The 12,311-nt window shown below is 42.8% G+C and overlaps 1 protein-coding gene across 1 annotated transcript in view; it reads right to left on the bottom strand.

Moving 5' to 3' along the window:
• Nucleotides 1-593: 593 nt before the first annotated feature.
• The window catches only part of nek9 (NIMA related kinase 9), a 30,430-nt gene continuing 18,712 nt past the window's right edge, over nucleotides 594-12,311 (bottom strand). The window contains exons 17-23 of the mRNA XM_084393343.1: nucleotides 11,715-11,882; nucleotides 10,212-10,271; nucleotides 8,522-8,700; nucleotides 8,152-8,286; nucleotides 7,597-7,689; nucleotides 5,725-5,778; nucleotides 594-2,660 (exon numbers count right to left, since the gene is read on the bottom strand). Of these exons, the coding sequence (XP_084249469.1) occupies nucleotides 2,571-2,660; nucleotides 5,725-5,778; nucleotides 7,597-7,689; nucleotides 8,152-8,286; nucleotides 8,522-8,700; nucleotides 10,212-10,271; nucleotides 11,715-11,882 (779 nt within the window). The 3' untranslated portion in view covers nucleotides 594-2,570. The remainder of the gene's footprint in view (nucleotides 2,661-5,724; nucleotides 5,779-7,596; nucleotides 7,690-8,151; nucleotides 8,287-8,521; nucleotides 8,701-10,211; nucleotides 10,272-11,714; nucleotides 11,883-12,311) is intronic.

Genomic DNA, 12,311 nt, shown 5'->3' with positions numbered 1-12,311 from the left:
AGAAACACCAGCGATTTCAACGCATGTTTTTGAGACTGTCTTTGGTTCACTGCAGTTTTAAGGAGGAAATACTCAGCAATGGTGTCGACTTATGAATTTACACATGCTTTGTCTTAAAGCATATTAAACACACCACATAGACACATAAACAACATTAAAAGCTGGATTTTCACCACAGGGGGACTTTAAGAACCGAAAACTGTTCTTCTTTGACATCACTGCTGTGAAAACCTCTGTTTTTAAGAGTGTTGTAGTGCTGACAGACCTCCTTCAGTCATGTTCTTCGGCTTCTTGTGCACTTTAACTCGACTTTAACACAAATATCTATTTACTGTTTTGTTACAGAAACAACTGCATTAAAAAAATATTAATATGTAATAGTATAGAGTTCTCTACACTCAAAAATGCTGCAAATGGCATCAATTTCAAACTAAATCATTCAGATCCAGACGACACTGATATCAGGCTGTTTAGCAACATTAAATAAAACAATTATGAAACAAAATAAAAACGAATGCAAAAAAGTATTGGTCAACACTGAAATTAATGAATTATATAAAGATACAACATGAAAAATGACTCCAACATCAATGTGACTTTTTGCCTCAACTTTTTTTTTCCCATTTTATTAGAAATGTGCATCAATCAGTGTCTGATACGAGTGTACAAAGCATAAAAACACCTCAAGAGCAAGTCCCATAATTATATGATACAGTTTCAGAGTACAGAAAATGGAAACAAAACAACAGACTAAAATCTAAACACAAACTCCAGATAAGATACACACACAAAGAACAAAAACATATTTGCATATTTGGTTGTAGTTGCTCCAAAGACACGTGTGTGTCAGTCCGATGCAGAGGCAGAGCGAGAACACGGGAGCCGAGCTCAGTATAGTTCAACACGACATGCGCTTGCTCCGCTATATTTGGCAATGTAAACAAAATAAGCAAAGACCGATCAAGAAATACAACAGAAAGCAATAAGTTCAGTAGTTTTGACACGCGTGTAACGCACAACAGTCGGACTCTGATATCATGTGAAATCACGGCACACAGCGTGTCTTTAGATGCACATCTCAGCAGAAACAGGACTTGCGTATGAAGAGTCTCGTCCCGTGACGCAGATAAACCGTGTTTTGGCTTCACATTCACACTTTAAAGTTTGCTTGTAAAAATCTCTGACTGAAATACATCAGTCGCAATAACAGATGTGCAACCGCAACACATTAACACTGATATAGAGACACACGGTTTCACAGACGAGGATTAAGCTGGTCTCAGACTAATGCATGTTTGAGCTGTTTTAACTGAAAGCATTTCTGAAAGTCCCCCGGTAATCAATAGTATCCCTTAAAATTCATCTTTGATCATTAAAATGACATTTAAACGTTTTTTTTCCTAGAAAAGAAAGTCTTCATGACTTCAAATATCTTGAATGTAACTCGACACCCTTGCCTCATTTAGTATGCGCGGTTCTATGAATATGCAAATGAGCCCCGCCTCCACTCACTCACTCAGCTCAGAGATCCACTGGTTGACGATCACACGTTGATCTGATTGGTTACAAGGTAGTTTGTGACGTCAGAAACACCAGCGATTTCAAAGCGTGTGTTTGAGACTGTCTTTGGTTCACTGCAGTTTTAAGGAGGAAATACTCAGCAATGGTGTCGACTTATGAACTTACACGTGCTTTGTCTTAAAGCATATTAAAAACACCACATAGACACATAAACAACATTAAAAGCTGGATCTTCACCACAGGGGGACTTTAAGATCTTAAGATGCACACCAGTAATGTGTTTTTTTTTTCTAAGGCACGATTATAAAATCTACTTAAATGTCCTGATTGAACTAAGGCCTAATCCTGACTTAATCTAAACCCTGTCTGTGAAACCAGGCCATAGAGTTTAACTCTTTCCCCGCCATTGACAGAACTGTCCATGTTTTCACTGTTATACAGTAGGGGGCGCAATTACACATCATCTGAAAGAGTGCTGAATCTCCAGATCGAGACACAGGAGAAGACGAGGCAGACAAGCATTGCTGACGCACTGTAAACTTGGACAAAAACTTGATTTTCTCAGCTTATTGTTCAAAATGTTGCTTTTTTTTAATGAAACCCACATTGAAGTGTTGATAAAGCTAGAATAAAATGTTGAGCCTCTGTTCTTTCTTTTGATAGTTTGCATGTTCAGATTTTCATACAACAAAATATTCCGTGAAAACTTTGTGAAAATGATCAAAAATGCCGGAGGGGAAAGAGTTAACAGTTTCATCTCTTTGACATAAAAGAGCTTCTTTTAAAACTAAAAGGTTCAATATAAAAGCATTCAGAGTAAAAACCCGCGTCTCGAGGCCTGAACCCAACGGTTTATGACACTTTCCTTACATTCATCCTGGAGGACCGTCTGACGATTACCCTGCTGCTGTTCCCAGATGAAACGCTCCCAGATCCCCAGATTTGGCTTGACATTAGCAGCAGGATCGAGTCTTTGGCTGTTCGGTGATCTTGGCTTTAGCTCTGACACACAGGCACTGATAGCTGAGGACTGAGGGATGATGGGAGTCTCACTCTTCTTCATGGCTCTGACTGACGTCTGCGCCGAGGCTCTGGATGGCCTTCCACAGTCTCTCGTTCTCCTTCAGCTGATCGCTGAACTGAAACCACAGACAGAACCGCGTTAGAGCTGCTCCCCACGCACTGCATGATGGGAAACGGCAGCTCAACACTCATTGGTTTAAAGTAAACCACTGTGATGAATCGTTTTCTTCTAAAATGATTGATTTTGTAACTTTGATATCATGTTTTAATGTGTATAAATTATGTCGTTTTCCCAAACTCTCTGACAGTGCGACCTATTTATGCGGTCAAAAAAATCCCAAAACATGTCCCTATATTGAACTAAAAATGAATGGAAAACACGTCTTTCAGATGGAATTAAATACCAAGTATTTTGGGTGTCTTGTTCATCATATTTATTTGTATATAAAAGCAAAAGAACTTAAAGTGCCCCTGTTATATGCTATTTTAAAGGCTCCTAATGTTCTTTTAAATGTCTCCTACAACAGGTTTACATGCATCAAAGGTCTAAAACACTTTAATTTCCTCATAATCTCCACTGCAGCATCAGCTCTTTCCTCTCAGTGTCTGAAACGCTTCGATCAAGGATTCAGTCTCTCTAAACCCCGCCTCTCTGAGAGTCTGTCACCCAGTCACCCAGTCTGCTGTGATTGGTCAGAAAGCAACCGCTCATTATCATATCTGAATCTCAGCTCTTGATCACAGTGATACGAACAGTAACGATGGCGTGGGTTTTACCGTATCAATCTCATCAAAGTGGATTTGCTTTGTCAGCAGAAAACATCGTCTTCTCGACATGAACAACACGAACCAAACTCTTCCAGTCTCAGATACACTACTGTGTTTGAGGGCGGAGCTAAGAGACCACAGGCTGGCATTATGCAAATTAGTTACAAACCTACGGAGCTTCATCAGGAAGTGAGACTGAATTACTGATGACTCGTTTCAGTTCAGAATCACTTCTTTCTTTTGAGAGACAAAAACTGCATTCATCTGCACTTTGATCTTTGCAGAGCTTTCACATGCACAAACAGCTCCATCACACACCGCAGGAAAGGTCATATCCCAAAAAGCATAATAGGGGCACTTTAAATTCCATGCAGTTTATTAGAAGCGCAGCGGATGAGCGTGAATCACGTGATGTCCTCTTCGATCTCGTGCTGTCTGTGTCTGATCCGCTCTGAGAGAGAGAACGTCTCGGTTACGCATGTAACCCTCATTCCCTGGAGGAGCGAACAGAGACATCACGTAGATTACCGACGAATAGGAAACTTGCTAGAGAGGCCAATCTACTTCGAGTGTAACTAAAACGAGGCACTGCACATTGGCATGCGATGATTGCATCAGCTGCGCTGCATCGTTCCAATGAGCAGCAGGAGCATCGCATCTTCAGGTTTTCGCTGAGGAGCCGAGCCGGTGACCGGGCTGCCCCAGCGGGAAACATACGTAACGGAGACGATCCCTTTCAGTTGGTCACTCTCAACGCCACATCGATGACCGATGAATAGTAATCCCTACCAATGCGCCACAGCTGCTGACCCCATCCAGCGCCCTGTGTATACCTCATACTCCCTCTTACCTGATGGGACACGGCTTACACAGAGAGGTCCATCACTGCAGTTCCGGCTCAGTGAGACTATTGGATAACACTGGGAAAGCGTGTCCTTTCCATCGGAAAAGGAACGCTGCGGAAGCCACATCCTTCCCTGAAGGAGTCATGTGGAGATAACACATAACCTCGTGGGGTTGTTTACATATGGAGTATTGGGCTGACACCAATCTCCTAAGAGATGGGCTCTTCCCAAAGGGAAAGACACGGGCTTCCGTTTAGGAGCAACCGTGGAAAAATCAACATATGGGATCCTCGCAGGGTTACACATATGGCACCCAGCCTAGACCCGGTTCTCAAGGATTCAGCGGGATATCATTTAATGATCAATGGGATTGCACTAATCGTAATTACAATTAGGGTCTGCCCGTTTGAGGTGAGAACACAGGAGGAAACCGGCTCTAGACGGAGGCTATAGAACCAAGCGAACGTGTTGGGTGTCGCCCGGCCCACAGCTCTACAAATATCTGCTAGCGAGGCGCCACGTGCCAGGAGGATGCAACACTTCTTGTTGAGTGAGCTCGCAGCCTGAGCGGGCAAGGCACGCCCTCTGCTTCGTAAGCCAAGGCACTGGCGTCCACTATCCAGTGGGCCATCCTCTGCTTGAGACAGCCTTTCCCTTCTGCTGGCCCCAGTAACAGACGAAGAGCTGGTCTGAGGTCCTGATGCTTTGAGTTCTGGGACAGAGCAAAGCCAGGGCTGGTTTGCCTCCTCCAGGGGAAGCACTTGCAGGTTCACCACCTGATCCCTGAAGGCAGTGGTAGGAACCTTGGGCACATAGCCAGGCCGGGGTCTCAGGACAACATGGCCGTCACCCGGCCCGAACTCTAGGCACGATTCGTTGACCGAAAATGCCTGCAGGTCCCCTACCCTCTTGATGGAGGCCAATGTAACCAGTCAGGGCGCGGGTGCCATAGGGTGCCCCGTCTCTGAGAAAGAAGGTCCGTCCTCAGAGAAATACGCCAGAGAGGGGCAGTCACGAGGAGCATGAGTTCTGGGAACCAGGTCCAGTTGGGTCAGTAGGGTGCAACTAGCAAGACCTGCTCCTCTTCCTCCCTGGCTTACACAGGGTCTGTAGCTTGCTGGGAGAAACGCATATTTGCAAAGGCCTCGGGGCCAGCTGTGTACCAGTGCATCCCTCGGGCAGGGAGAAAAACAACTGGCAGTGGGTGTTCTCTGGAGAGGCACTCAGATCGACCTGTGCGGCTCCGAAACTACGCTAGATCAGCTGGACCACCTGGGGTGGAGTCGCCACTCTCCCGGGAGCCCAGCTCGTGAAAGCTCGTCGGCCACACGGTTAAGCAGCGCCGGGACCTGAATGGCCCGAAGCGACCTCAGGTGCTTCTGACTCCAGAGGAGATGGCGGGCGAGTGTTGTCCGTCCGAACAAGCACATCTTTGCCCTGTGGCGGCCCTTTTACACGGCTCAGAGCAAGACAACTCGAGGTAGTCGACGTGACGTCGAGAGTGACCGACTGAAAGGGAACTGCACTTATCTGAGATTATTTCTCACAGCACTCGCTCTGAACTGACCTGCTTCTGTAACATCTGGATTTGAGCTTCCTGCCGGTTCACGGTTTCTCTGAGCTGAAAAACACAACATGACTTCATTATACTCAATATTCAAATCAGCCAAACATTCTTTTTAAAATGACAATATTACTGGACATCCATGTTTTGTTCAAAAAGCAATGACTCATGAGCATTTTCCAGCTGGCCTCAAACCCGCGGCCTTCCCCTTTAAAGACTTAAACGCCCACTGTATATATATTTACCTTCTAAAATTAATATTAGAACCATTCACTCTCTTTTTCTTACTATGCCATATGTAATATATAATATCTTACTGGAACTGGAAAGGGAAAGTGATATGCTGGGAAAAATTGTGATTATTACCCCAGAGTTTTCATATTAGAAATAAGGTTTAAAAAAACTTTAAACTTGAACACAGATTTTATCCAACAAATCATTATTTGCAGAAATCCTGAAAAATACTTTACAATAAGGTCTCGTTCATTAACATTAGCTAACTATGAGCAATATATGTATTGTAAAGCATTTGTTAATAAAAACACAACTGATCGTTGTCATACTGCACAGATACAACTGCTGATTTTAAATATGTATTAGAATACGGTGAAATTAACAAGAACTAATATTAATAAATGTTAGTTCATGGTAACTAATGTAGTTAACCAATTATAACAAATGAAAGCTTAATGTAAAGTGCTACTTAGGGCCCTTTCACACCTGAAAGTCCGCACCAAGGTCCGAACCAAAGTTCATGTTTTGATACATTGTATACATTTGGTTAGTTTTGGTTTGGTTTCACATTGCAATTATGCGAGCGCACTAAAGAACTTTTCATGACGTACTTGCGTCCTGTCGTCATCATCTACATGGCTGCATATTGGTTTGTAAACGGACGTGCGTCTGACGTCAGCGTGTTGTCAATTCGGCGGGTAACTTTGACAAGAATGAATGAACAGACGCATATTATCGTTGCCACTATGCTGTTATTATTACGGCATTACTCCCTCCAGCACCAACTATACTCGACGCTAGTTCAAATTCGCCAAATGAACGTCCTCGTTGTGCAAACAAATCATCGCCGGTAGGACGCAGGACAAATGTGTGCGTGTGTGTGTGCGCGCGCGCGAATCAGCTGGAAGAAACGCTGTGGGCAGGACTGACAGATCTGCACATAAATATTCTCCTTCAGTTGTTTATGCTACGCGGGAACCACCGGAACTTCCTGTAAATGGTCCGAAAGTCCGAACCATACAGAAAATGCTTTCACACTAGAAACGAACCAAACCTTTGCTCAGTTTGATCCGGACCGAGACCACCTCTTTTCGTCGGACCAAATTTCGTCTGTTTGGTCCGGACCGTGGTCCGGGGGAGGTTTCACACCTGTAATTTTGATTCGGACCAAACTGAAAAGTCCGAAAGTCCGGACCAAACAAGGTAGGTGTGAAAGGGCCCTTAAAAATATATAACTATAAACTGTAGTTTCTGTAATAACTATCATGAAACCACAGTGCATGTATTCTGGCTTGTTACTGCAGTTAGATGATGGAGTGACAATCAGAAATATATCACTGAAAATAGTGTTCAAAACGTTTAATTATGGGCTTCACTGAATATTCCTTCTACTCAGATCCGTTTTCTATGGAAACACTATGAATGCCAAATTGAATCAGGTGGTACAAGTCGGAGCTCTCAGAAAATTCCCAGTTTACAAGTTGTAATTACGAGTTCTACAAGGACGTGAATGCTTCTTACGAGTCGTAATCTCCTGATTCCAGTAATGACCACATGGCATTAATGCACCTTTATTTAAGCATCTATATATTTGATTAAAAGTAACAGGTCATGCGGTGTGATGTTGGGCATCATGCGTACGTGTGCCAGCTCGACGCTCGCTCCACAGCAGCTCGGATCGGATCGGGCCGTCTCCGCGCCGTTCATCCGCTCGTAGTCCACACATGCTGTCGGCTGCCGAACAAACACAACACAACGGCTTGAGACACACAAACAAACACCAGTCGACTGCTGATAGTCTTTAAAGCATTAGTTCACTTCAGAATGAACATTTCCTGATGATTTACTCTCCTCCACGTCATCCAAGATGTTCGTGTCTTTCTTTCTTCAGTGGAAAAGAAATGAAGGTTTTTGAGGAAAAGGATGTTCCTCCATATAGTGTCTTCAATGGGGTCCAGCAGGTCGAAGGTCCAAATGTGAGTTTCAGTGCAGCTTCAAAGTCTCGACACGATCCAGCCGAGGAATAAGAGTCTTATCTACACGAACCAGCCGACATTTTTCCTCAAAAACCTTCATTTCTTTTCCACTGAAGAAAGAAAGACATGAACATCTTGGATGACGTGGGGGAGAGTAAATCATCAGGAAGTGAACTACTCCTTTAATTCTTCCTGATTCGATCAGCAGAGCGTTCAGTACCATCAGGCTCTTGGCTTTGAGCTGGTCCAGCTCCTCGTACGGCAGCGTGTTGCTCTCGGGGTAGGAGGACGGCAGCGGCTCAATGGAGTCTCGGGAGTCGTTCGGCAGGGGGATGAACTCTGCGTCCAGCAGCTCCTGCACTCACAACCAGAGAGAAACACACTGCAAGGCTTTATGAAGGAAGACTTTAAGACTAGGGTACGAGATTGGTAGACATTGTAATGCCAGCTGAGGCTGTTTTCATAATATGTCACTTTTCACTTTTAAGAGTGTTATTTGCACTGAATAAGACAAAAATACAGAGAAAGATTTTTTTTTTTTTGCAGTGCAGGCAACGTATGCATGTACGGGTGGAGGACCCTGGCTTCACCTTGCGCAGCCACGAGGGGCAGGAGCTCTGGCCGGTCCTGCTGTCGATGGAGAAGATGGGCGTCTGCAGACCCCGCTCACCCAGATCCGCCTCCACGGTTCCTCCCAGCATGCCCTCACGCAGCTCTGAGTCTGTGGCCGAGCCCGTCTCCAGATCCACCGAGGAGGTCGAGCACTGGCCTAAGGACCGGCATACTCAAACGTTACACACACGCTACACAAAAGCTACATAGACTGATTACACACACGCTACACACACACACGCTATATACACAGACAACACAAACGCTATACACACGCTACACACACACACACACTATATACACAGACAACACAAACGCTATACACACGCTACACACACACACGCTATATACACAGACAACACAAACGCTATACACACGCTACACACACACACGCTATATACACACACGCTATATACACAGACAACACAAACGCTATACACACGCTACACACACACACGCTACACACACACACGCTATATACACAGACAACACAAACGCTATACACACGCTACACACACACACGCTACACACACACACGCTATATACACAGACAACACAAACGCTATACACACGCTACACACACATGCTATACAACCGTTACATACACTACACACGCTACACACACACACTACATGCGCTCTACATGGCATACACGTGCTACACACACACTGCACACCACACACACACACAAGACTTTTATTTCAGCTAGCTGCCAAATCACTAAACCTGCGCAACACTAACACTACACACACACACACACAAACACACACACAAACTACACACACACACACACACACACACACAAACTACACACACGTTGCACACACACTACACACAGGCTAAACACAAAAAAGCCTAATATTCTGCTGTCTGTGTTTTTAATGTTAATCAAACCACAAAAGCAGAGGAAGTGACTCACAGCTCTAGAATAGCTTTTGTGACTTTAATAAGGATTAATCTGTAATTTATATAGTCAAATATGAAGTGTTATTTTACCATTTCTGCAGCTGAAAACTAATGTTAATGTTCTGTAACCTGAAAAACACTGTTTATTTTATTACTAGCTTTGCTCTTTTGTATTTATTTGTACTCTTGCTTGTAGTTTGATTATTTGTTCTTATTTTCTGTTTTTTTTTTTTGCTAGTAGTCCTTTTCTCCCTGAACACGGCACCTACCGAACCGTACCGTACCGTGACCCTGAAACCGCGATACAAACCGAACCGTGAGCAATTTTAACCCCGACTACACAAGCTACACACACACGCTACAAAAGAGCTGTACATGCACTACGCACACGCGCTACACACACACTACATACACGCCGCACACAGTAAACACGCGTTACACGCCACACACACATGCAGTTCACACACAGTACACTTTTATTCCGACTAGCTGCAGAGCCAACATTTCTCTTTTACATTTAATTTAACTTGACACACTCAAATAACTAAAACTTAAATAAAAATGTATTAAAACTATAAAAAAAAAAAAAAAAAAAACGAATTAAAATGACAAACAAAAAATGTAATAAAACTTTAACAAATGAAAACAGAAAATATAAAATGCTAATATTAATAAAAACTATAAGAGTATCTGAATGATACTAAAGCACCACTGGCTCTCACACATGAATAGTGAATAACTACAGGAAGTACTTGCTCTTACCGCTCCCGATGGACAGTCCGCTGCTGTTTGAGCGGATGGTTTTGGAGTTCAGGACTTTCTCTGTCAATGAACATGAACAGGAAGTTAAACTACAAACATCCACTTAAAGAGGGGATTCACAGCTACACAGAGGGCCGTTTAATAGACGCTCCCTTCCGCCAGAAACCTTAATACCCACAATGCATTGGTTGCCGGCAGGGTTTGAAACTAATGTTTTCACTCACCGGCCAATTTGGCTACTATAGTTTTAAGTTGCCGGCCATTCAGAACTTCTACTAGCCAAAAAATAAATGCATTTAAATAAACCAGATTAACTACGCCACAGCAAATCTGGATTTCATACATTCATTTCTTATTCAAACAAAATCCTGTCATCCCGCATCTCCTCTTCCTCTTTCATCCTCATCCCCAAACATGTGTTTTAGCTGGAGTGATCAGCACAGCACAGAGAACATCAGGAACTGCAGGATGTTGGAAAATAATAATGTCTTCTCTGTTCACCAAATGCTTTTAAAGGGATAGTTCACCCAAAAATGAAAATTCTGTCATCATTTACTCACCCTCAAGTTGTTCCAAACCTGCATGAGTTTCTTTGTTCTGCTGAACACAAAGGAAGATATTTGGAAGAATGTTTGTAACCAAACAGATCTCGGTCCCCATTGACTACCATAGTAGGAAAAAAATATACTATGGTAGTCAATGGGGACCGAGATCTGTTTGGTTACAAACATTCTTCCAAATATCTTCCTTTGTGTTCAGCAGAACAAAGAAACTCATGCAGGTTTGGAACAACTTGAGGGTGAGTAAATGATGACAGAATTTTCATTTTTGGGTGAACTATCCCTTTAATCTTCGCTGTTGCTTCAATGCAACTGAACAAGTGTGCTGTTATTTGTTGTGTAGTGACGAGTGTGTTCAAGTGAGCCAGATATGAGCAGATTCTGTGCAATACACTGTATTTAATATATCATGATGACTCACGAGTATTTGCACTAAATCTGCACAGATTAGGCTTAACGAACTTCTCCAGCAAAGTGAGGAAATATAATAAGTAACAGATTGGCTTGGTCTTGTTTCCAGTCCAAATATAAAAAAAATCTTAAATCAAGATGCATTTACTAGATGAATAAAATGCCATAAGATATTATGTCTTGTTTTCCGGGGGAATTAATACAAATGAAGTGAGTTTTTGCTTAAAACAAGCTCAATTATCTGCCAATGGGGTAAGAAAGTTGGCAGAACATTTTATTTAGATTAATTCCCCCGGAAAACAAGACATAAAATCTTATGGCATTTTATTCATCTAGTAAATGCATCTTGATTTAAGATTTTTTTTATATCTGGACTGGAAACAAGACAAAAACAGTAAGTAAGAAAAGTGCATTTGGCGTGTTAATCTGTAGCTTTAACTAAAGCCCTGGATCTGCCTTTCACATGTGATGCGTCATCCGGCGGACTTCAGCTGATAAACAAGCGTGAACAGAGCAGTGTGTGAGGACGCACCCATGATGAGGATGGTGTGCCAGCCCCTGCAGGACAGATCCGGCACGTGGTGTAAGGAGCCGAAGATGGGCCGGGGCAGAGCCGGACACACCTCAGAGCCGAAGCCTTTATCAGGAGGCATCCCGAGCCGGCCGTTCCCCGCGTTCCCCCACGCGAAGATCTGGTTATCTGAGGGACACACACACACACACACACACACACACACACACACACATCACTGCAGATGAGGAGGAGGAGGACACTGAAGAAGAGCAGAGGAAAACTAATGCTTCTGCTGCTTCCTAGTCCAGACTGCACTGATAACAGGGTTATTATCATCAACCGACACTAAATCTACTGTAAAGAACACTGAAAGTGATTGAAATAAAGGCTGCAATCAAATACAATTTTATTACAAACTAAAATAAACTAAACAAAAATAAAGGTTTTTTTTTTTTATTATTTGTTAAAGTAAATTTAAAAATAAATGAAACCTTAATAGTTATAGTTTAAGTAATAGTTACACAAAAAAAAGAAAAAAAAAGAAGAAAAAAAGCACAAAGTTAAATGCACTAAAATTTTTATGAAAAGTTACAAATAAATTCAAAAATTGATATA

Source organism: Rutilus rutilus (assembly GCF_951802725.1).
Source record: "Rutilus rutilus genome assembly, chromosome: 21".
Taxonomy (NCBI): Eukaryota; Metazoa; Chordata; class Actinopteri; order Cypriniformes; family Leuciscidae; genus Rutilus; species Rutilus rutilus.
This window is presented reverse-complemented; position numbering and strand designations above follow the sequence as displayed.